The 26835-nt window shown below is 45.0% G+C and overlaps 1 protein-coding gene across 7 annotated transcripts in view; it reads left to right on the top strand.

Moving 5' to 3' along the window:
* Window positions 1-26835, top strand: part of arid1b (AT-rich interactive domain 1B) — a 717990-nt gene that overhangs the window by 473003 nt on the left and 218152 nt on the right. For all 7 annotated transcript variants that reach the window (XM_072507646.1, XM_072507663.1, XM_072507657.1 and 4 more), the window contains 2 exons: window positions 5711-5951; window positions 25505-25594. In XM_072507646.1, coding sequence (XP_072363747.1) covers window positions 5711-5951; window positions 25505-25594 — 331 coding nt within the window. The remainder of the gene's footprint in view (window positions 1-5710; window positions 5952-25504; window positions 25595-26835) is intronic.

Genomic DNA, 26835 nt, shown 5'->3' with positions numbered 1-26835 from the left:
TGCTATTTTTCAAATAGTGCCAAGTGATTTTTTACATCCATCTGAACAGGTCAATATCTTATCCAAAACAGAACATTTACAAGAATATAGCGCTCCTCAGTATAACATTGAAGTGTTTTCCCAGATGTTATGATTAGGCCCTTGAGTGGTACTTGAACCCACAAGACTGCGAGTCAGGGTAAGAGTGCCAGTAACTGAACTAAGCCGAAACTTAATGATCAATATCTTTTTGGTACTCGATATATGCAGGAGCAACTTTTGTAAGCCTAGGTTTCTCAACAATTGTTTGATTCTCAACAGTTTGGATTTCCTCTGCATGTTTCTATATCTTATCCTAATAGCAATTTAATAGGTTTACCAATAATTACAGAGCTCATATCAATCCTGCAGTAATCAATCAGAATAAATGCAACTGAAAGCCATTCTTAAAGCCTGGCTTTACACACAAGAGATTGCAAAAGGTCTGCAATATCCAGAAGAAACTGCAACAGGTTGACATGGTTCAGTGTGCAGTTTGCTAATTAAAGACAGTCCATTGGGGTATTCTATAAACTGTGAGTGGGGATGTGGTTGCTAAGCTTCAATTTGAAGCTCAGGTTGAAATTCTGTTTAAGTGTGTTGTTTGGAGTCGGGCGGGGAAAAAAGCTGCTCGGATAGAAACATTTAGCTCCAAAGAAATGCTATGCTTTGATACGACAAGTGGCCTGTGAATTTCTATTGGCAGAAACCCAACCAGACTTATAAAAATGAAGGAACTTCCAAAGAAACAGAAAGTCAACCCATGGAGGTGGGCAGTACTAATGATAGATTCTTGTAAATTGTAGAGCCTTAGAGCCTGGTGAATCATGCAAATCATATTATTTTTAAAGTGACAAAGGTCAGCGGTCACGGAGAATAACATAGAACATAGAAAATACAGCACAGAACAGGCCCTTCGGCCCACGATGTTGTGCCGAACCTTTGTCCTAGATTAATCATAGATTATCATTGAATTTACAGTGCAGAAGGAGGCCATTCGGCCCTTTGAGTCTGCACCGTCTCCTGGAAAGAGCACCCCACCCAAACTCAACACCTTCACCCAACACCAAGGGCAATTTGGACATTAAGGGCAATTTATCATTGGCCAATTCACCTAACCTGCACATCTTTGGATTGTGGGAGGAAACCGGAGCACCCGGAGGAAACCCACGCAGACACGGGGAGGACGTGCAGACTCCGCACAGTCAGTGACCCAAGCCGGAATCGAACCTGGGACCCTGGAGCTGTGAAGCAATTGTGCTATCCACAATGCTACCGTGCTGCCCTTGAGAACAAAGAAATCTACACTATATCATTTAACCGTAATCCATGTACCTATCCAATAGCTGCTTGAAGGTCCCTAATGTTTCCGACTCAACTACTTCCACAGGCAGTGCATTCCATGCCCCCACTACTCTCTGGGTAAAGAACCTACCTCTGATATCCCTCCTATATCTTCCACCTTTCACCTTAAATTTATGTCCCCTTGTAATGGTTTGTTCCACCCGGGGAAAAAGTCTCTGACTGTCTACTCTATCTATTCCCCTGATCATCTTATAAACCTCTATCAAGTCGCCCCTCATCCTTCTCCGTTCTAATGAGAAAAGGCCTAGCACCCTCAACCTTTCCTCGTAAGACCTACTCTCCATTCCAGGCAACATCCTGGTAAATCTTCTTTGCACCTTTTCCAAAGCTTCCACATCCTTCCTAAAATGAGGCGACCAGAACTGTACACAGTACTCCAAATGTGGCCTTACCAAAGTTTTGTACAGCTGCATCATCACCCCACGGCTCTTAAATTCAATCCCTCTGTTAATGAACGCGAGCACACCATAGGCCTTCTTCACAGCTCTATCCACTTGAGTGGCAACTTTCAAAGATGTATGAACATAGACCCCAAGATCTCTCTGCTCCTCCACATTGCCAAGAACTCTACCGTTAACCCTGTATTTTGCATTCATATTTGTCCTTCCAAAATGGACAACCTCACACTTTTCAGGGTTAAACTCCATCTGCCACTTCTCAGCCCAGCTCTGCATCCTATCTATGTCTCTTTGCAGCCGACAACAGCCCTCCTTACTATCCACAACTCCACCAATCTTCGTATCGTCTGCAAATTTACTGACCCGCCCTTCAACTCCCTCATCCAAGTCATTAATGAAAATCACAAACAGCAGAGGACCCAGAACTGATCCCTGCGGTACGCCACTGGTAACTGGGATCCAGGCTGAATATTTGCCATCCACCACCACTCTCTGACTTCTATCGGTTAGCCAGTTCGTTATCCAACTGGCCAAATTTCCCACTATCCCATGCCTCCTTACTTTCTGCATAAGCCTACCATGGGGAACTTTATCAAATGCCTTACTAAAATCCATGTACACTACATCCACTGCTTTACCTTCATCCACATGCTTGGTCACCTCCTCAAAGAATTCAATAAGATTTGTAAGGCAAGACCTACCCCTCACAAATCCGTGCTGACTATCCCTAATCAAGCAGTGTCTTTCCAGATGCTCAGAAATCCTATCCTTCAGTACCCTTTTCCATTACTTTGCCTACCACCGAAGTAAGACTAACTGGCCTGTAATTCCCAGGGTTATCCCTAGTCCCTTTTTTGAACAGGGGCACGACATTCGCCACTCTCCAATCCCCTGGTACCACCCCTGCTGACAGTGAGGACGAAAAGATCATTGCCAACGGCTCTGCAATTTCATCTCTTGCTTCCCATAGAATCCTTGGATATATCCCGTCAGGCCCGGGGGACTTGTCTATCCTCAAGTTTTTCAAAATGCCCAACACATCTTCCTTCCTAACAAGTATTTCCTCGAGCTTACCAATCTGTTTCACACTGTCCTCTCCAACAATATCGCCCCTCTCATTTGTAAATACAGAAGAAAAGTACTCGTTCAAGACCTCTCCTATCTCTTCAGACTCAATACACAATCTCCCGCTACTGTCCTTGATCGGACCTACCCTCGCTCTAGTCATTCTCATATTTCTCACATATGTGTAAAAGGCCTTGGGGTTTTCCTTGATCCTACCCGCCAAAGATTGTTCATGCCCTCTCTTAGCTCTCCTAATCCCTTTCTTCAGTTCCCTCCTGGCTATCTTGTATCCCTCCAATGCCCTGTCTGAACCTTGTTTCCTCAGCCTTACATAAGTCACCTTTTTCCTCTTAACAAGACATTCAACCTCTCTTGTCAACCATGGTTCCCTCACTCGACCATCTCTTCCCTGCCTGACAGGGACATACATATCAAGGACACGTAGCACCTGTTCCTTGAACAAGTTCCACATTTCACTTGTGTCCTTCCCTGCCAGCCTATGTTCCCAACTTATGCACTTCAATTCTTGTCTGACAACATCGTATTTACCCTTCCCCCATTTGTAAACCTTGCCCTGTTGCACATACCTATCCCTCTCCATTACTAAAGTGAAAGTCACAGAATTGTGGTCACTATCTCCAAACTGCTCCCCCACTAACAAATCTATCACTTGCCCTGGCTCATTACCCAGTACTAAATCCAATATTGCCCCTCCTCTGGTCGGACAATCTACATACTGCGTTAGAAAAGCTTCCTGGACACACTGCACAAACACCACCCCATCCAAACTATTTGACCTAAAGAGTTTCCACTCAATATTTGGGAAGTTAAAGTCGCCCATGACTACTACCCTATGACTTCTGCACCTTTCCAAAATCTGTTTCCCAATCTGTTCCTCCACATCTCTGCTACTATTGGGGGGCCTATAGAAAACTCCTAACAAGGTGACTGCTCCTTTCCTATTTCTGACTTCAACCCATACTACCTCAGTAGGCTAATACTCCTCGAACTGCCTTTCTGCAGCTGTTATACTATCTCTAATTAATAATGCCACCCCCCCCCCACCTCTTTTACCACCCTCCCTAATCTTATTGAAACATCTATAACCAGGGACCTCCAACAACCATTTCTGCCCCTCTTCTATCCAAGTTTCCGTGATGGCCACCACATCGTAGTCCCAAGTACCGATCCATGCCTTAAGTTCACCCACCTTATTCCTGATGCTTCTTGCGTTGAAGTATACACACTTCAACCCCTCTCCGTGCCTGCAAGTACTCTCCTTTGTCAGTGTTCCCTTCCCCACTGCCTCATTACACGCTTTGGCGTCCTGAATATCGGCTACCTTAGTTGCTGGACTACAAATCCGGTTCCCATTCCCCTGCCAAATTAGTTTAAACCCTCCCGAAGAGTACTAGAAAACCTCCCTCCCAGGATATTGGTGCCCCTCTGGTTCAGATGCAACCCGTCCTGCTTGTACAGGTCCCACCTTCCCCAGAATGCGCTCCAATTATCCAAATACCTGAAGCCCTCCCTCCTACACCATTCCTGCATTCCTTCTAAGTTGAAGCTTTCTGCAGTTGTTGAAATCTACCTGCGCTAATTTAGTTTGATATAGTACAGTTCATGGTGGACAATGATAAGGAAGAGGTCATGTGCAAAACTTGCCTGTATGAGTTACGTCAGGCTTATGAGGAAATCACTGAAAGACATGCCCCATGACCTGTCATTCCTTCCTCCCTGCAGGGATTAGTAAAATGATAACTACTGAAATGACTTGATTGATGGATTTTTCACAAGCTGCACTCATAGTTGTAAGACTCCCTGTTACTACTAAACAGGTCCTGTTCCATCTTCAGAATAAGAAATGTTACTATACTATTTACAGCATATAGTAGTTATGGAGTCATGTGCAGTATGCAGGGTAAAGATCTTGAACTGCTTAATCTGTGCTAAAGATGTTCAGCACTTGGCTTTCTTGGCCAGTGTAATGAAGACGCAAGGACTGAACATGAAACCTGACTGTTGATATTTATAGTTCAAATGAAGTATCTGACACAATAGCAGGCTGGGAATTGACTTGTGCCCAATACATTGAATTCCCACAATCCCTGATTTTCAAAAATATGTAGAAATTCAACATATGGCCTTAAGTAAATCAAGATGAGAATTGTGATTTGAGTTGTGTTTGTTCTGCAAATGTAGCTGGTCTTTTGCAACTCCTGTGAGCAGTTGAGTTTTTCCTTTGTACTAACATCTAATAATTGCATTTCGATGGGGATGAGAATGCTCTGTTTCATTTCATTGGATAAAAATGTTGATATTCTCCACAGGTCAAACTTTGGATTTATGAATTTAAACAGTGATATTGTTTCTAAATAATTTTGTCAAGTTTCAGAATTAGACGAATGAAATGATTATGGAATGAAATCTGATTCCACAATTGTTTTATTATTCATTTACTTTACTGAAGATGGCCCACATGTGGTGTATGGGTTGTGGATTTAAACAGCCTAAACAGAGTTTCAAATCAGGCAAGCAATTAAAAAAACTTGGTTTCACTTGTCTTGACCTTACTACCATTGTGTTTGAGCTGCAACATCACGGGTATAATAAATAAAATGTTTTAATCATTCGTTTCATTGGGAAACAGTAAATAAGTATCTCAGTGATTTATTGAAAATAAACTCAAAAGAACCAATTTTTGTAAAGGACCTGCCACTTTACTGTGATCATGTAAAAGGTCACGAGAGTAGTAAGGTCTTCACTGAACATGCAATTTCTCATCTACTGTTGGGTAATTGAAGTTCATGCGTCATATTATGATATAAATAAGCACCTAATTGTGACTTTTATCTTTTGGCTAGGATTTATCTGGATCCATTGATGACTTGCCAACGGGGACAGAAGGTACACTAAGTTCTGGAGTTAGTGCTTCAGGATCCTCAAGTGGTCAAGGAGAACAGAGTAATCCTGCACAATCTCCCTTCTCCCCTCATGCTTCCCCTCACCTCACTGGTATCCGGGGCCCTTCCCCATCCCCTGTTGGTTCTCCTGTTGGAAGCAACCAGTCCAGGTCTGGACCCCTCTCCCCAGCAGGTGTACCAGGTAATTTTATATTTTCCTTTTGGGTAAATGGTCTACGATGATAGAATCTTACTACACAGAAACAGGCCATTTGGCCCATTAAGTTTGTGCATTGTTTTTCTCTACATGATCCACCCACTTAGTCCAATTTCACTCTCCTTGTTTTCATATTTCTCTTTTTCATACAGCTATCTAAATTCTCTTTCAAAGTATGTTTGGACTGTTTTTCAGCAACAGTTCCTTTCAAAAACAAATTACACAATCTTGACATATTCCAAGTAAATTTTTAATCTTAAATCCTTATGAATATCTTAATTTTGTACCATTTCTTCACCAGTTTACCAACTAGGGGACATGTTATATCTCTGTTAACATTATAATAATCCTGTATAATCTTGAAGACATATATCAGACCACTCAACTTTTTCACCTGTACCAAAAAAACTTCCCGACTCTCTCCTCTTAGCTCAAAATCGTCCAAGTAAAATCCTAGTAAATGCACAGTGTACTATTTCTTTTGCATCCTTCCTATATGGAATGCCCAAAATTATATACAATGCTCCCAACCGCAGCATGATTGATGTGTCAATATTACTTCCTTCCTATTGCCTTCAATGCCTCTAAATAAAACACCAAGATTGTTTGTTTTCCTAATACCTTATCTACTTATGCTACCACCTTTGATGATCTGTACACCAAGACCCCTCTGCTCCTCCACCCTGTGTTTCCTTTTTTATTAGTCTTACTTCTAAAAATGCATCCATTCAGTTTTTAATGCCTGTTTTTATAGTTATCAGTTTTCCTGCCGTCTGTTTTTACAATGTGCCTGAGGTTCTCACAGAAATGTCAGTGATTTAATTAATGCCAAATTAGACAGCATTCAGTTGCTTTAAAGGTAGAAATCTTTTACTGGAGCCTGGAGAATTTATTACAAAATCATACTTACACTCAAAAAAGCATATGATTTTTCTAAAATGATAAATTTATTGAACCTTAAAAATATCTGTGCAAATTCTATTTGATATTTCTTGCAGCATTTTTAACAAAACAGATTAATTTGAAATGCTGGACCTTAATTCGCGTTTATCTTTTACATGATACCCTGAGACCAAATCATATGTCACTAGCTGCCTTTTTCTGTTTTGTTTTAACTTTCATTTTCTTTGTCTTCCTTTGTCTACCTTTTTCTTTCAAAGGAATATGCCTAGTTTGGGCGTCCCGTATCTTTGTTCTGAATTCCTTCCATTGATCTAATACTGTTTGTCCTGAAATCGCCTTTTCCCACTTAACCTGTATGAGATCGCTTCTTAAATCACTGTAGCTGTTCCCTATTTAACTATTTTATTTTGATATTTTCTGGTCTCTTTCTATAATACTCCAAACTGAATTATGTTATGGCTACTGTTAATTAGATGAACTACTGTAACACATTCCATTGACCGTACTTCAGTCAGAAGACCAGATTCAACACTACCCAATTCCCAGCACCATCCTCCTCTTTCTTCGAAGGTCACTCTGGATTGAGAATGATTTGCATCCAATCTAGTTCAATGCATTCTGAGATGGCTGATAAATCCAATGTACGATCTGCAGATTCTGTCACGTGCAAGGCAAGGTGGTGCTTAAAGGGCTGGGTAAATGGGTTGTTCGGAGGTTTGTGCACTCCTTCCAACACCTCAACTTCACCTCTGCACGATCTTGACAAAGTCAGTCACAAGCCAGGGTCTCCCATGAGTCAACTGGTGTGTTTGACCTCTTCGAGCATGCTTTGAGGACTCCCTTAAAGTCTTTCTGCTATCCTCCAGGAAAGTTCCCTACCACGACTATGTTCTGAGTAGAGCAGTTGCTTCAGGAGTCTGGTGTCAAGAATCCATACACTTTGCTAACTACTCTTTCAATATGGCCTGCCACCTTCAAAGATCTATGTACATGAATCCCCAGTCCCTTGTCCATTCACATTCTTTAGAACAGTGCCGTTAAGGCTTTATTGCCTCTTCTCATCCCTTCTATCAAAATGCATCACCTTATACTTCTCTATTAAATTTAATCTGCCACTTTCTGTTAGCCTGTCTATAGCCGGTTGCAATCAATTTGTAGCTGTTTGCCACACCTCTAAGTTTGGCATCATTGACAGAATTTGAAATTATACTCTGTATTTCAATACCCAGGTCATTTATAAATATATCAAAAAAACAGTGATTCTTGGAGAACACCACTGTCTTCCATCCTCCAGTCTGAAAAATGATCATTTGCTATGATTTGCTGTTTTCTGTCCTTAAGACACTGAACTCTAAGACACTCGGAATCTGACCTTCAAGCTTTAAGAGACTAATCTCTTAAAAACTGACTTCCAAAAGATCGTGGTGCTAAAATATATTTTCTTTAATTAATTAAAAACACTGCAATGGACACAAGGGTGAGGTACCCTCAATAATGATGCTTAGAGATTAAACTGTAAAGAAGGCTTTATTAGGCTAATAACTATGCTACAGATTTGGACGAGAGCTGACTGCTATACAGACCATGAGGCAGGCCTTTATGTCTGGCTTCCAGATGGGCGGAGCCAGAGGCGGAGTCCCCAGGGTTCCAAGCCTGGTCTTAAAGGGGACATCACCTTACATGATGATAAGGCAGTAACCGTTCATCGCAAAGGGAAACTACCATCAAGAGAATTATCAACAACAGTGAAAAGTGCCACATTTTTTAAAAAATCAATGTCAACCCTAAGGGGAAGGAAATTCTCATTAAAGCATGACTTGACATTTATAGGTTTGAAAGTCTTGTGTTTTTATTTGTCAATGGAGTGAGTGCATGTCGCTGGCAAGGACAATATTTGTTGAGAGGGTGGTGAAGAGATGCTTTCTTGAACCACTGCAGTTTATCTGGTGTAGGTTCACCTAGAAGAGAGTTATAAAGGGAGTTCCAGGATTTTGATCAAGTGACATTGAAGGAATGGCTAAATAGTTCCAAGTCAGGGTACTGTATGATTTGGAGGTGAGGTTGTAGGTGGTCTCATTTGTCATCTGCCCGTGCTCTTCCAGGTGGTGGAGATGGCACAGGTTTGGAAGATGCTGTTGAAGGAGAGGCTTTTTGAGTTGCAATAGTGCATGATTTAGGTTGTACGCACTGCTGCCACTCTATGCAAGGGGTGGAGGGAATGAACATTTAAAATGGTGGATGAGGAGCAAATCCTAGATGGTGTCAAGCTTCTTGAGTTTTGTTGGAGCCGTGTTCGTTCAGACAAGTGGGGAATATTCCCTCACACTCCTGACATGAGCCTTGTGGGTAGTGGTTCGACGGCAGCTTCTTCCCTGCTGTTACCAGACATCTGAATGACCCTCTTATGGAATGAACTGATCTCTTCACACATCTTCATCTGATGGAAGTCAGTGAGACTCTATATGCAAAGAAAGCTGGCTATGTTTCTCACTTGTACAAGGGCAACAGGCGGAGCTAGCATAGAGTTTGTTTGGATCGGGCCTTTCCGACAATGCAGAGTGCCATTGATTGCACATTTCACTTTGCAGGTATTACATGTCAACCCTGGGATGTTCTGCAAACTGGAAGGGGCTTCACTCCTTTAAATCTAGTTAATGTGTGACCGTACACAACAAATTATGCAGGTCAGTACAAGGTATCCTGGCAGCAGTCACGATGCCTTAATTCTGCGCCAGTCCACTGTGCCATCTGCATTTGAGCAACTGCAGCAGTATGTATCACTTGGGTGACGAGGCAACCCATTGACCACATGGTTGTTGATTTTTGTTGATGGTTGACAAGATACACATGTGGGCTGCATGCATACAATGAAATGTGATGGAGCAGACTGTTGGCAGGCCGAAACAACATTTCAACTGGCTTTACCCCTCTGATGGAGCCCTGTAGTACTTAGCAGAGAGGGTATCAAGATTCCTGGTGGTCTGCATCCTGCATAACCTCAGCACCATGAGGGCATAGTCATTGCCACCAGCTAGACAGCAAACAGCTCGTTTGGAGGCCAGGTTGCTGGACTTCTTTTGCACCCAGCAAATACATTTGGACACTGGTATCTGCAGCTATCAGACAGCATACAGAACTTTCATGATAGAAGCCTCAATTTCCACTGCAACATCTATGTATTAGGTGGCTTTTTATGCTGCGCTGGAAACCGAGCCTTCAGATGCTACATCATGGTTGAGTCTACAAGTGTGCAAGTTGAGTTGGCCACCACTTCCATGCTGAAAAGGATGTACTTCACGCTCTGTGAAAAGCTCTGGACAAAGTTGGTGCTAGACTTGCACCGGACTCCCTCTGTGCTCCTTGACACTGAATGCCTGCTTTCTCATAGAGTCATAGAGGATTATAGGCCCTTCGACCCAACTTGTCCATGCCGCCCAGATTTACCAATAAGCTAGTCCCAATTGCCTGCATTAGACCCATAACCCTCTATACCCATCTTACCCATATAACTGTCTAAATGCTTTTCAAAAGTCAAAACTGTACCTCCCTCTACCACTACCTCTGGCAGCTCATTCCAGACACTCACTGCCCTCTGTGTGAAAAAACTGCCCCTCTGGACCCTTTTGTATCTCTCCCCTCTCACCTTAAACCTATGCCCTCTAGTTTTAGACTCCCCTACTTTTCTGCCCCATATTATTTTATAGACCTCTATAAGATCACCCCAAAGCCTCCTATGCTGCAGGGAAAAAAGTCCCAGTCTATCCAGCCTCTCCTTTTAACTCAAACCATCAAGATTCGGTATCATCCTAGTAAATCATTTCTGCACTCTTTCTAGTTTAATAATACCCTTTCTATAAAAGGATGACCAGAACTTACTAATGTCTTGTACAACTTCAACAAGACGTCCCAACTCCTGAATTCAATGTTCTGGCCAATGAAACCAAGCATGCCGAATGCCTTCTTCACCACATTGTCCACATGTAACTGCAATTTCAAGGAGCTATGAACCTGTACTCCTAGACCTCTTTGTTCTGTAACTCTCCCCAACACCTTACCATTAACCTGCTCCAATTTGACCCACCAAAATTCATCACCTCACATTTATCTAAATTAAACTCCATCTGCCATTCATCGGCCCACTGGCCCAATTCATCAAGCTCACGTTGCAATCCTGGATAACCTTCTTCACAGTCCACCATGACACCAATCTTGGTGTCATCTGCAAACTTACTAACCATGTTTCTAAATTCTCATCCAAATTATTAATATAAATAACAAATAACAGTGCACCCAGCACTGATCCTTGAGGCACACCACTGGTCACAGGCCTCCAGTTTGAAAAAACCCTGCACAATCACCCTTTGTCTTTTGTCGTCAAACCAATTTTGTATTTAATTGCCGACCTCACCCTGGATCCAGTGAGATTTAACCTTTTGCAGCAATCTACCATGCGGTATCTTGTCAAAGTCCATGTAGACAACGTCGACTGCACTGCCCTCATCTACCTTATTGGTTACCCCTTCAAAAAACTCAATCAAATTCATGATACATGATTTTCCACTCTCAAAGCCTAATCAGTCCTTGCCTCTCTAAATGTATGTAGATCCTGTCTCTTAGAATACCTTCTCCAGGCCTTTAATGCACTAAATGTTTAATTGTGCATACCCATCAGCCTCCTTCTGTCGACCAACCCATTAATGTGCTCATCTGAATCTTCTGCAGCAGAACTTGTATGTGACCTCGCCCTTGAGCAAGCTGGCATCTGTACTACCCTTGAAATTGAAGCTGCCTCATTGACCTTGACCATTTGTGTGAGGTCATTGAGCTTTTGTGGCACTGCATCCACATCCTTCAGGCCTGACTCCTAGCATTGACAGTTACAGCTATCCACTTCCACTGCCTTCTCAGCACTTCATAATGCCATTCTGACTACCTCTGGATACAGCATTTCTTTCCTCCTTTGAATCTCTCCACCTCTCCTTCTAGTAAGCATCCAAGAACCTAGGAACATTATCTTTCCCATATTGTTTCATTGTTCAGCCTTTTTCCAAGTAAGTGATTTGTACTGCAACAATGAGAACAACTACTTATATTTATATGGTGCTTTTAACATAATAAAACACTCCAAGACATTCCAGAGGACATTAAAAAATTAAATATTTCACTGTGCCATGAGGGGGAGGCAATGGCGTAGTGGCATTGTCACTGGGCTAGTAATCCAGATACCTGGGTAATGCTCTGGCGCTCAGATTTGAAAACCATCACAGCCGATCGTGGAAGTTGAATTCAATAAAAAGTCCAATGATGACCAAAAACCATTGTCACTAATGTCCTTTTGGGAAGGAAATCTTCCGTTATTACCTGGCCTACATGTGACTCCAGATCCACAAAAATGTGGTTGACTCTTAACTGCCCTCTGAAATGGCCTGGCAAGTCACTCAGCTGTATCAAACTACTAACATTTCAATCATAAAGAATGAAACCAAACGGACCAGCCAACATTGACCAAGGCTCAGGAAACAACGGAAAACTCAACCCTTTCAACAATGCAACCTTTGTCACCCCCATCCAAAACCCCTGTAGTGCCGGGCATGACCAAAACATATGGGTATGATTCGCTGGGCTTCTCGAGCACCTCGCACACCTATCCTCCACCCCCAAACAATTTACTGAGCCGTGCTCTAGTCATATGTGCCCTGTGTAATACCTTAAACTGAATCAGGCTTAGCCTGGCACACGAGGACGACGAGTTTACCCTGCTTAGGGCATCTGCCCACAGCCCCTCCTCGATCTCCTCCCCCAGCTCTTCTTCCCATTTCCCTTTTAGTTCATCTACCATAGTCTCCCCTTCGTCCCTCATTTCCCTATATATATCTGACACCTTACCATCCCCCACCCATGTCTTTGAAATCACTCTGTCCTGCACCTCTTGTGTCGGGAGCTGCGGGAATTCCCTCACCTGTTGCCTCGCAAAAGCCCTCAGTTGCATATACCTGAATGCATTCCCTTGGGGCAACCCATATTTCTCGGTCAGCGCTCCCAGACTCGCGAACTTCCCATCCACAAACAGATCTTTCAGTTGCGTTATTCCTGCTCTTTGCCACATTCCATATCCCCAATCCATTCCCCCCGGGGCAAACCTATGGTTGTTTCTTATCGGGGACCCCCCCAAGGCTCCAGTCTTTCCCCTATGCCGTCTCCACTGTCCCCAAATCTTCAGTGTAGCCACCACCACCGGGCTTGTGGTGTAGTTCCTCGGTGAGAACGGCAATGGGGCTGTCACCATAGCCTGTAGGCTAGTCCCCCTACAGGACGCCCTCTCTAATCTCTTCCACGCCGCTCCCTCCTCCTCTCCCATCCACTTACTCACCATTGAAATATTAGCGGCCCAATAATACTCACTTAGGCTCGGTAGTGCCAGCCCCCCCCTATCCCTGCTACGCTGTAAGAATCCCTTCCTCACTCTCGGGGTCTTCCCGGCCCCCACAAAACCCATGATGCTCTTTTCAATCCTTTTTAAAAAAGCCTTCGTGATCACCACCGGGAGGCATTGAAACACAAAGAGGAATCTCGGGAGGACCACCATCTTAACCGCCTGCACCCTCCCTGCCATTGACAGGGATACCATATCCCATCTCTTGAAATCCTCCTCCATCTGTTCCACCAACCGCGTTAAATTTAACCTATGCAATGTGCCCCAATTCTTAGCTATCTGGATCCCCAGGTAACGAAAGTCCCTTGTTACCTTCCTCAACGGTAGGTCCTCTATTTCTCTACTCTGCTCCCCTGGATGCACCACAAACAACTCACTTTTCCCCATGTTCAATTTATACCCTGAAAAATCCCCAAACTCCCCAAGTATCCGCATTATTTCTGGCATCCCCTCCGCCGGGTCCGCCACGTATAGTAGCAAATCGTCCGCATACAAAGATACCCGGTGCTCTTCTCCTCCCCTAAGTACTCCCCTCCACTTCTTGGAACCCCTCAACGCTATCGCCAGGGGCTCAATCGCCAGTGCAAACAATAATGGGGACAGAGGGCATCCCTGCCTTGTCCCTCTATGGAGCCGAAAATATGCAGATCCCCGTCCATTCGTGACCACGCTCGCCACTGGGGCCCTATACAACAGCTGCACCCATCTAACATACCCCTCTCCAAAACCAAATCTCCTCAACACCTCCCACAAATAATCCCACTCCACTCTATCAAATGCTTTCTCGGCATCCATCGCCACTACTATCTCCGTTTCTCCCTCTGGTGGGGCCATCATCATTACCCCTAACAACCTCCGTATATTCGTGTTCAGCTGTCTCCCCTTCACAAACCCAGTTTGGTCCTCGTGGACCACCCCCGGGACACATTCCTCTATTCTCATTGCCATTACCTTGGCCAGGACCTTGGCATCTACATTTAGGAGGGAAATAGGTCTATAGGACCCGCATTGTAGCGGGTCCTTTTCCTTCTTTAAGAGAAGCGATATCGTTGCTTCAGACATAGTCGGGGGCAGTTGTCCCCTTTCCTTTGCCTCATTAAAGGTCCTCGTCAGTACCGGGGCGAGCAAGTCCACATATTTTCTATAGAATTCGACTGGGAATCCATCCGGTCCCGGGGCCTTTCCCGCCTGCATGCTCCTAATTCCTTTCACCACTTCTTCTACCTCGATCTGTGCTCCCAGTCCCACCCTTTCCTGCTCTTCCACCTTGGGAAATTCCAGCCGATCCAAGAAGCCCATCATTCTCTCCCTCCCATCCGGGGGTTGAGCTTCATATAATTTTTTATAAAATGTCTTGAACACTCCATTCACTCTCTCCGCTCCCCGCTCCATCTCTCCTTCCTCATCCCTCACTCCCCCTATTTCCCTCGCTGCTCCCCTTTTCCTCAATTGGTGTGCCAACAACCTGCTCGCCTTCTCCCCATATTCGTACTGTACACCCTGTGCCTTCCTCCATTGTGCCTCTGCAGTGCCTGTAGTCAGCAAGTCAAATTCTACATGTAGCCTTTGCCTTTCCCTGTACAGTCCCTCCTCCGGTGCTTCCGCATATTGTCTGTCCACCCTCAAAAGTTCTTGCAGCAACCGCTCCCGTTCCTTACTCTCCTGCTTCCCTTTATGTGCCCTTATTGATATCAGCTCCCCTCTAACCACCGCCTTCAACACCTCCCAGTCCACTCCCACCTGGACCTCCCCATTATCATTGAGTTCCAAGTACTTTTCAATGCACCCCCTCACCCTTAGACACACCCCCTCATCTGCCATTAGTCCCATGTCCATTCTCCAGGGTGGGCGCCCTCCTGTTTCCTCCCCTATCTCCAAGTCCACCCAGTGTGGAGCGTGATCCGAAATGGCTATAGCCGTATACTCCGTTCCCCTCACCTTCGGGATCAATGCCCTACCCAGCACAAAAAAGTCTATTCGCGAGTAGACTTTATGGACATAGGAGAAAAACGAGAACTCCTTACTCCTAGGTCTGCTAAATCTCCACGGGTCTACACCTCCCATCTGCTCCATAAAATCTTTAAGTACCTTGGCTGCTGCCGGCCTCCTTCCAGTCCTGGACTTCGACCTATCCAGCCCTGGTTCCAACACCGTATTAAAATCTCCCCCCATTATCAGCTTTCCCATCTCTAGGTCCGGAATGCGTCCTAGCATCCGCCTCATAAAATTGGCATCATCCCAGTTCGGGGCATATACGTTTACCAAAACCACCGTCTCCCCCTGTAGTTTGCCACTCACCATCACGTATCTGCCCCCGTTATCCGCCACTATAGTCTTTGCCTCGAACATTACCCGCTTCCCCACTAATATAGCCACCCCCCTGTTTTTCGCATCTAGCCCCGAATGGAACACCTGCCCCACCCATCCTTTGCGTAGCCTAACCTGGTCTATCAGTTTCAGGTGCGTTTCCTGTAACATAACCACATCTGCCTTAAGTTTCTTAAGGTGTGCGAGTACCCGTGCCCTCTTTATCGGCCCGTTCAGCCCTCTCACGTTCCACGTGATCAGCCGAGTTGGGGGGCTTCCTACCCCCCCCCCCCTTGTCGATTAGCCATCACCTTTTTCCAGCTCCTCACCCGGTTCCCACGCAGCTGTATCTCCCCCAGGCGGTGCCCCCCCCCGCCCATCCTCTCCCATACCAGCTCCCCCCTCTCCCCAGCAGCAGCAACCCGGTAATTCCCCCCCTCCCACCCCCCCCCGCTAGATCCCCCGCTAGCGTAATTACTCCCCCCATGTTGCTCCCAGAAGTCAGCAAACTCTGGCTGACCTCTGCTTCCCCCCGTGACCTCGGCTCGCACCGTGCGACGCCCCCTCCTTCCTGCTTCTCTATTCCCGCCATGATTATCATAGCGCGGGAACCAAGCCCGCGCTTCTCCCTTGGCCCCGCCCCCAATGGCCAACGCCCCATCTCCTCCACCTCCCCTCCTCCCCCCATCACCACCTGTGGGAGAGAGAAAAGTTACCACATCGCAGGATTAGTACATAAAACCCCTCTTTGCCCCCCACATTCGCCCCACCACTTTGTTCGAACGTTCTTTTTAATAACCCGCTCATTCCAGTTTTTCTTCCACAATAAAAGTCCACGCTTCATCCGCCGTCTCAAAGTAGTGGTGCCTCCCTCGATATGTGACCCACAGTCTTGCCGGTTGCAGCATTCCAAATTTTATCTTCTTTTTATGAAGCACCGCCTTGGCCCGATTAAAGCTCGCCCTCCTTCTCGCCACCTCCGCACTCCAGTCTTGATAAACGCGGATCACCGCGTTCTCCCATTTACTGCTCCGAGTTTTCTTCGCCCATCTAAGGACCATTTCTCTATCCTTAAAACGGAGGAATCTCACCACTCACCACCGCTCTGGGAATTTCTCCTGCTCTCGGTCCTCGCGCCATACTCTGTATGCTCCCTCCACCTCCAACGGACCCGCCGGGGCCTCCGCTCCCATTAACGAGTGCAGCATCGTGCTCACATATGCCCCGACGTCCGCTCCCTCCACACCTTCAGGAAGACCAAGAATCCTCAGGTTGTTCCTCCTTGCGTTGTTTTCCAGTGCCTCCAACCTTTCCACACATCGTTTCTGATGTGCCTCCTGCGTCTCCGTCTTCACCACCAGGCCCTGTATATCGTCCTCATTCTCGGCTGCCTTTGCCTTCACGACCCGAAGCTCCCGCTCCTGGGTCTTTTGTTCCTCCTTTAGCCCTTCGATCGCCTGTAGTATCGGGGCCAACAGCTCTTTCTTCATTTCCTTTTTGATCTCTTCCACACAGCATTTCAAGAACTCTTGGTGTTCAGGGCCCCATGTTCAACTGCCACCTTCCGACAACATCTTGGTTTTTGCTTGCCTTCCTTGCCGCTGTTCTAAAGGATCCACTGCAATCTGGCCACTCTCTCCTCCTTTTTCCATCCGTATCCAGGGAGGATTCCCTTCTGGTTTACCGCACAGTGTTTTTAGCCGTCAAAATTGCCGTTGGGGCTCCTATCAAGAGCCCAAAAGTCCGTTTCACAGGGAGCTGCCGAAACGTGCGACTCAGCTGGTCGTCGCCGCACCCGGAAGTCGAGGCAGAACATTCTGATAGTGGCCCTGTCAGAGGGGATCGAGGGCAGGGACCCAACCGACTATGTGGCCCAAATGCTGGACAACCTGGTTGGGAGGGACAGCTTCCCCAAACTGCCGGAGAACGACAGGCTCACAGGTCGCTCCGACCAGTTCACAGGTCGCTCCGACCAGTGCCCAGACCCGGAGAACAGCCAAGGGCGATAATGGCCTAGCTGCACAAATGCCAGGACCGAGAAAGGATCCTCCGTTGGGCTCGACAGATGAAGACGTGCAACTGGGCGGGACATAAAATAAGAGTCTGCCAGGACATTGAGGCAGACCTGGCAAAGTGCAGGGTCGAATTTAACCATGCAAAGGCGGCCCTGTACAAGGGAAAGGTCAGATTCGGGATGTTATTCCAGCCAGGCTCTGGGTAACATATATGGGCAAAGAACATTATTTTACTGCCCCAGCAGAGGTAAAACCTACCTGACCTCCTCCTCACCAACCTGTCTGTTGCAAGTGCATCTGTCCATGGCACTATCGGTGGGAATGATTACTGCACAGTCCTTGTGGAGATAGGTCCCGTCTTCACATTGGGGATACCTTCCATTGTGTTGTGTGGCACTACCACTGTGTCCAATTGGAAGATTCCGAACTGATCTAGCAATTTAAGACTGCACAACCATGAGGCGCTGTGGGCCAACAGCAGAAGCAGAATTGTACTCGACCACAATCTGTAACCTCATGGCCCAGCATATATCCTATTACCACCAAGCCAGGGATCAGCCCTTGATCAATGAAGAGTGCAGGAGGGAATGCCAGTAGCAGCACAAGGCATATCTAAAAATGAGGTGTTAACCTGATGAAGCTAAAATAAAGAACTACTAGCTTGCCAAACAGCGAAGGCAGCATGGAATAGATATAGCTAAGCGATCCCATAGACAATGGATCAGAACTAAGCTTTGAAGTTTAGCCACACCCAGCCGTGAATAGTGGTGGACAATTAAACAACTTATTGGGGGAGGAGGCTTCATAACTACCTCCATCCTCAATGATGGAGGTACCCAGCACATGAGTGTAAAAGAGAAAGCTGAAGCATTTGCAATAATCTTCAGCCAGATGTGCTGAGTGGTTGATCCATCTAGGCCTGCTCTGGAGGTCCCCAACATCACAGATGTCAGTCATAAGACAATTCAGATCACTCCACGTTATATCAAGAAATGGCTGAAGGCAGCGACTGATAGGGGATCAGGGGTTCTGGGGAGAAGACAGGAGAATGGGGATGAGAAAATATCAGCCATGATTGAATGGCGGAGCAGACTCGATGGGCCAAGTGGCCTAATTCTGCTCCTATGTCTTATGGTCTTATAGAGGAGATTTTGGAGATTTATGGAAAATGTGCGGAGGACTCAGAGCCGAGGCTATTGGTGAGGAGGAAGGTGTTACAGATGAAGTTTGATCTCCTGTCCATGGGGAAAGTGGTTCGGCAGTTGAGGCGAGCTTGGGGGGGGTGTACAGTATAGTGAGAGGCCAGTCAATTGCTGGCGGACCAGCTCTGTTGGCAGGCAGCAGCGAGGGAGATCGTGTGGATTAGGGAATTAGGAATGGATGGGGTGATGGTGGCGCCGAAGCAGTTGGATAAGGTGTTTGAGGGTTTTTATAGGGGCCTGAATAATTCGGAGCCGTCAGAGGATGAGTCGGAGATGAGGGAGTTTCTGGAGTGGCGAGAGGTGGGAGAGGAAGAGAGGGCCCCGTTGGAGGAACCAGTAACTTCATTGCAATGTAACCCTACTTGTGACAATAAAGACTATTATTATTATAAGTGCAGACAGCGATAGGGAAGATGCAGTCGGGCAAGGCACTGGGGTCGGATGGGTTCCCGGTCAAGTTTTACAAGACGTTTAAGGGTAAGTTGGTGCCGCTGATGGTGGAAATGTTTGAGGATGCAATGGTAAAGGGAGGGTTGCCGGAGACAATGAGGCAGGCATCCATTTCATTGTTACTTAAAAAGGAGAAGGATCCGGTGGAGGTGGGTTGTATAGGCCCATTTCTCTACTGAACTTGGATGCTATGATGCTGGCGAAGGTGTTGGCGGTGAAGCTGGAGGGGTGTCTTTGGAAGGTGGTGGGGACGGATCAGACAGGATTCGTCAAGGGCAGGCAAGTGTCGTTCAACATGCGGTGGCTGCTGAATGTGGTGCTTTCACCGGCAGAGGGAAGGGAGTTAGAGGTGGTGGTGGCATTAGATGCAGAGAAAGGATTTGACAGAATGGAATTATTTGTAAGCTGTGCTGGAGAAGTTTGGGATTGGGTCTAAATTTGTGGCTTGGGTGAAATTGTTAAACAAGGATTCAGCAGCATGTATGACACAAATGACAAATGACACAAATTTGGAGTACTTACCAGTATTCCAAGGAACAAGGCAGGGATGCCTCATGTTACCCTTTCTGTTTACGTTGGCGGTTGAGCCCTTGGCTATTGCACTGAGAGGTTCGGACCTATGGAGGGGAATAGCGAAGGTTGGGGTGGAGCATAGGGTGTCTCTGTACTCAGATGATCTGCTGCTGTACGTTTCAGACTGGGGCTCGAGGGGCATAATGGGGTTGCTAGGAACATTTGGGGCATTTTTGGGGTATAAATTGAATTCAGAAAAGAGTGAGTTTTTATGGTGTCTTCCCCAGGTGCAAGGGTGGGAGTAGGGGGATTGCCATTTCGGGTAGCGACAACTCACTTTAGGTATTTGGGGTGCAAGTGGCGCGGGACTGGGCACACCTTCGTAAGCTAAATTTCACGGCCTGGTGGGGAGGGTGAATGAGGTTTTGGGAAGATAGGACAGTCTCCCTTTGTTGTTGCACTATTACTGGGCAGCAAATGCAGAGAATGTGTAGGGCTGGAGTAAGAAGATGGAGGCTCTGTTGGTTCGGATGGATGCATGTTCTTGTAAAGGGTCACTATCCTTCTGGGGAGGTGTTCGGGTAATCCTGTAGTCGTAGCCATGCTGAAGATTTGGGGAAATTTTTGCAGCGCTTCAAGTTAAAGGCATGGTCGAGGTTGATGCCGATAAGAGGGAATCACGGGTTTGCGCCAGAGAGGATGAATGGGAAGTTCCGGGGATGGAAGGAGAAAGGCGGTAAAATAAATTACGGATTTATTTCTGGATGGGCGATTTGCAAGTTTGGAGGAGCTTAGAGTGAGGTATGGGCTCCAGTGTGAGGAGGACTTCAGGTGTATCCAGGTGCGGAATTTTGCAAGAACTGTTTTCCCGAGCTTCTTGTTGGCACCATCCTTGAGGTGCTGACGGTTGTTGGGGGGTTAGAGAGTGGGGTCGTCTCAGCGATCTACAGCAGGATTATGGAAGAGAATAAGGAGTCCATGGAAGGGATTAAGGGCAAGTGGGAGGAAGAGTTGGATGGGGTGGATGAAGGATTATGATGTGAAGTGCTGCGAAGGGTCAATGCCTCTACCTCGACCAAATCCAAATGCAGGAAGACCTGATAATGTCCACGTTCGGGCTGACTTGTGGAAAGTAACATTCAGAAGATTTAGGTGAATAATTAGGCCCATCAAATCAGTTCTGCCATTTGATCATGGCTGATGTGTGCCTCATCGCCATTCTCCTGCCTTCTCCCCGTAAACCCTGATCTTCATATTGGTCAAGAAAGTCCCTTATTGATCATGAGCACCATATTTGTGCTTGGGGTGCTGTTACCTAAAGTGCCACAGACCAAGTCTAGATGGTGAAATCAGCCAGAGGTCTCAGAACACATGAACGCGAAGCAGGAGTAGGCAATTTAGCCTCTCGAGCCTGCTTCACAGTTCAATACGATCATGGCTGATCTCATCCTGGTCTTAACTCCACCGTCCTGCCTGTTTTCCATAACCCTCAACCCATTATCAATTTAAAAATCTGTTTAACTCCTCCTTAAATTTACTCACTGTCCCTGCATCCACCGCACTTTAGGGTAGCGAATTCCACAGATTCACAACCCTTTGAAAGAAGTAGTTTCTCCTCAACTCTGTTTTAAATTTGCTACCTCTTATCCTAAGACTATGCCATCTTGTTCTAGAATCCCCTACAAGAGGAAGCATCCACTCCACGTCTACTTTATCCATACCTTTTATCATCTTGTATAGCTCAATTTGATCTTCCCTCATTCTTCCAAACTCTAGAGAGTTTAGGCCTAAACTGTTCAATCTCTCCTCATTCGACAAACCCCTCTGGAATCAATCTAGTGAACCTCCTCTGAACTGCCTCCAATGCCACGAGATCCATCCTCAAATAAGGGGATCAAAACTGTGCACAATAGTAAAGGTGTGGTTTTGCCTTGTATAGTTGCAACAACATGTCCTTATCTTTATACTCTATTCCTTTAGCCATAAATGCCAACAATCCATTTGTTTTCTTTATTATCTGCTGTATCTGCATGCTAGTTTTCTGTGACTCATGCACGAGGGCCCCCCAGATCCCTTTGTAACGGAACACCCTGAAATCTCTTCCCCATTTAGATAGTAAGTTGCCTTCCCATTGTTCCTGCCAAAATGCATGACACTTATCCATGTCAAATTCCATCTGTCACATTTTGCCTCACTCTCCTAACCTACCTATATTGTAAGGTTCTTATTTCCACGTTGCAACTTACTGTCCCACCTATTTTTGTGCCGCTTCACGTAAGTGCCAGGCAATGTCACCTCAAACAAGAGAGAATCTAACCATTGCCCCTTGACATTCACCGGCATTACCATCGCTGAATCCCCCATTATCAACATCCTGGGGATTGCCATTGACCAGATACTGAACTGGATTAGCCATTTAAGCACTGTGGCTACAAGAGCAGGTCATAGGCTAGGAATCCTGTGGTGAGTAACTCATCCTGGCTCCCCTACATTTGTCCACCATCTACAAGGCACAAGTCAGGAGTTTGATAGAATGCTCCCCGCTTGCCTGGATGAATGGAGCTCCAACAACGCTCAAGAGGTTCGACACCATCCAGGACAAAGCAGGCCACTTGATTGGCACCCCATCCACAAATAATCACTCCCTCCACCACCAATGCTCAGTGTCAGCAGCAGTGTGTACCATCTACAAGATTCACTGCAGGAACTCACCAAGGCTCCTTAGACATCACCTTCCAAACTACTCCAGGGAACACTACCACCTGGAAGTTCTCCTCAAAGCCTCTCATGATCCTGACTTGAAAATATATTGCCATTCCTTCACTGTCGCTCCTGATTTGATTTATTGTCATGTGTACTGAGGTACAGTGAAAAGTATTGACAGCGTATATTCCAGACAGATCGTTCCATGCATGAAAAAACATAGGACATACATAAATACACAATGTAAATACATAAATACACAATGTAAATACATTGACACAGGCATCGGGTGAAGCAAACGGAGTGTAGTACTACTCATAGAGAAGATGTGTGAAGAGATCAGTTCATTCCATAAGAGGGTCATTCAGAAGTCTGGTAACAGCGGGGAAGAAACTGTCATTGAACCTGTTCGTGTGTGTTCTCAGATTTTTGTACCTCCTGCCCGATGGAAGAGGTTAGAAGCGAGAATAAGCCAGGTGGGAGGGATCTTTGATTATGCTGTCCCCTTTCCCGAGGCAGCGGGAGGTGTAGACAGAGTCAATAGATGTAAGGCGGTTTTGCGTGATGGACTGGGCTGTGTTCACGAATCTCTGTAGTTTCTTACGGACTTGGGCCGAGCAGTTGCCATACCAGGCTGTGATGCAACCAGATAGGATGCTTCCTATTGTGCACCTGTAAAAATTGGTAAGAATCAATGTGGACATGCCAAATTTCCTTAGTTTCCTGAGGAAGTATTGGTGCTGTTGTGCTTTCTTGGTCGTATCGTTGACGTGGGTGGTCCAGGACAGATTGTTGGTGATCTGCACACCTTGGAATTTGAAGTTGTCAACCATCTCCACCTTGGCACCATTGATGCAATATTATGACACTTTGCTTCCTGAAGTCAAGGAGCAACTCCTTAGTATTTCTTACGTTGAGGGAGAGATTGTTGTCGTTACACCATGCCACTAGGTTCTCTATCTCCCTCCTGTACTCTGACTCATCCTTATTTGAGATCCGACCCACTACGGTCGTGACATCAGCAAATGTGCAGATGGAGTTGGAGTGTCTGTGTATAGGGGGTATAGTAGGGGGCTAAGTTTGCACCCTTGCAGGGCCCAGGTATTTAGGACTATCGTAGAGGAGGTGTTGTTATTTATTCTAACTGTGGTCTATTGGTCAGAAAGTCGAAGATCCAATTGCAGAGGGAAGAGCCAAGTCCTAGGTTTTGGAGTTGTGGGTGTACCTGCATCACACCGACTGCAGTGATTTAAGAAAGCTGCTCACCACCACCTTTGGGAAATTGGAGATGGGCATATAATGCTGGTCTCGCCAGCGATGGTCACATCTGTCATGATATCCACATTAACATATCATGGTGCAATCACACACACACACTGACGGACAGGTAGTTGGACCAACCAACACACACACAACATCACAGCCAATCACCAGTGAGAGCACACGCACTATAAAACAGGGAACACCACAGTTCCCGCTCAATCTACCAGGAGACAGCTCCGAGCACAGAGCTCACAGCGTGCCACTCAGACATACACCATGTGCTGAGTGCCTCACCAAGATAGTGCAAGGGCTGGGTCCACAGGTTAGCTGGTGAAGTATGAACCTCAGCCAGAAGTTAGTAGTTATTATTGTACAGAACAATAAAACAGAGTTGTACCATCTACAACCGTGTTGGTTCATTTGTGCATCGGAACACCCAACACGACAACGTCCAGTAAATTAATTTTAAAAAGCAAATATTAAGGCAGATGACCAAAAAGCTTGGTCAAAAATGGTAAATTTTAAGGAGTGTATTAATGGAGGAAAGAGAGCCCGAGGGATTTGGGGAGGAAATGTCAGAACTTATGGCCTTTTCTATTGAATGCAATGGTACTGATGTTGGGCCAGTACTTATGGTCGTGAGTTTCATATTCCAGCCACTCCTTGGGTAAAGGTTTTCTGAATTTTCTATTGGATTTCTTGGTCACTATCTTAGATTGATAGCCTCTAGTTTTGTTCTTCCCCACAAGTGGAAATATTCTTTGTGTCTACTCTATCAAAATCTTTCAGAATTTTAAAGACCTCTTTTAAGTCACCCTTCATCCACCTTCTTTCAAGTTAAGAGATCCAGCTTGTTCATCCTATCCTGATAGGCACATTCCTGTATTTCTGAGTTTGCCTTTTTAATTGATTTGCACCCTTTCCAGTGCCTCTATCTCTATTTTATAATATCGTTCACTTAATTGTTCACAGTACTCCAGGTGTGGTTTAACTGATGTTTGATACAAGATTAGCATAACTTGTTTATTTTTCAATTCTATCCTTCCAGAATTAAAGCTGCAAGTTTTGTGTCTTGTCAACCTGTGCCACTACATTTAGTGATGTGTGTTTGCACTCCCCGATCCCCTTTTCTCCTCTTTTACTAAGTAACATGCAACTTTATTTTTCTTGCTAAAATGTAATACTGCACATTTTCGTCTGTTGAAATCTGTTTGCCAATTATTATCTATGTTCATTCTATAAGGTTGTTGAAATCGCCTTGTTATATTCCCCATAGTATTGATGACCCCCTCTCCAAATTTGGAGTCATCTGAAAATTTAGAAATTGTGTTTTAGATTCCAAAGTCATACTCTCCCCTGCTGTCCGTGTACTTAGTGTATGTGTCTTTCCTTACTTTCATTTTTTTCTGAAGCTTTTATTCATTCATGGTGACTTAGTAGTAGGTTAATATATCTTTGACCTGGAATTCTGCTGTAGAAGGAGATGTGAATCAGTTTAGTAACACAAACTTGCAAATAAATGTTGACTTACAAGAAAAGTTCATATCTTAATCTGTGTTACTTCAGAGAAGGGGTTTTCCACCACAGAAAACAAAAGAGAAAAACTGCAGTTTACATTATAATTAAGTGACTGTTTTTTGCTTCCTAGAAATTTCTAATCAGTAAATTATAGACTTTCTTTTGTCTTTTATTATGCAGCTAATAAACTACAATATTGTTGCATTTATTTGTACCTTCTTCACAATGCAGGACCTCAGATGCCAGCTCAACCTTCCAATAGCCAATCAGATGCCAGCTCTCATCCCGTCATGAGTCAGTCACCTATGTCACAGGATCGAGGTTGGTTGCTTTAATGTGATTTCTGTTTTTAAATGGCAGCAGCTCCTTTTCAATCGATTGAATAAATTAAGACAGTATCAATTTAAACTAAACATATCCAGTCAGGCAGTGCATATAATAAACAGCAAACATTTTTTTCATTTTGAAGGAAAAAAAATCACCTTGGGCAAAGCTTAACAGCAAGTTGGCAACTATGGAGCACATGCATTTTACAAATTAACACTTTGGCAAGTGCCAGTTGAATTTTTTCAGTGTGACAACAGATTTTACAGTTTTGAAATAAATAAAAATAAATTATAGCCTACATCTTGGTGGACCACACGTATGAGATAAAGCAAAATTAAGAGTCAGTGTACAAATTAATCCTCTTTTGTACAGCAACAACTACTACACCTTAAAGTAATTAACTTTGAGACGTGCTAAATGCTTTTTAATCTTGCCAAATTGGAAGCACTTGCTTTCCAAGTTCTAAATCCTAATTGGCACAATTTTCCAATAAAACTATTTTTTCTGTATATTTGTGAAGCTGAATATAGTCTAATATAATGAGGAAATATCTCGGAAAGCTCTCCAGTCATGGTGTTCTGTTGATGATCTAAAAGGTTTGCATGTTTGATACTGTTTTTCAAATTCTGGAAATGTCTACACCATTAGCAATCGTAGCCAACCGTTCCATTTAAACACAAAATTACAATTTTATTACCTTTTTATGTTCTGATACCATTGTCGGCCACAGAAATGCAAACCTCACCAACTTGATCAAAATCAATGTGTTGATAGAATCTTGCGGTACAAAGGGAAGGCATTGGGCCCATTGCGCACTTGCCTGCTCCTTGAAAATTAGTCCCATGCTCCCATAGCCCTGCAATTTTCTCTCTTTCATGTATTTATCCAATTCTTTTCTCAAAGTTTCTATTTAATCTACTTCCACCACTGTTCCATGAACTGTAATTCTAGTTTTCCCCTTCAGTTCTGCCTTCTGTTTTGTAAACTGAAGGTTAACATCCAGACTGTTCATCAGAAATGACTAGGCCTTGAATTTGTTATATTTTCTTCTGCCACCCTCACCACTGTAGATGTATCTAGTGTTATTCAGACTTAATGAATTTAATGTTAAAATTCTGTGCATTCACTTTAAAATATGAATTACGTTGCCACTGTAAGGATGGATCAAATGCTAGTGTCACTTTCTCGCACTTGTAAAGGTTGGCACGGTCACTTTGGAAAGCTTGTGAAATAAA

The sequence above is a fragment of the Scyliorhinus torazame genome, chromosome 1, assembly GCF_047496885.1.
Source record: "Scyliorhinus torazame isolate Kashiwa2021f chromosome 1, sScyTor2.1, whole genome shotgun sequence".
Classification (NCBI taxonomy): Eukaryota; Metazoa; Chordata; class Chondrichthyes; order Carcharhiniformes; family Scyliorhinidae; genus Scyliorhinus; species Scyliorhinus torazame.
Note: the sequence above shows the minus strand (reverse complement) of the source record. Positions and strands in the feature narration are given on the sequence as shown.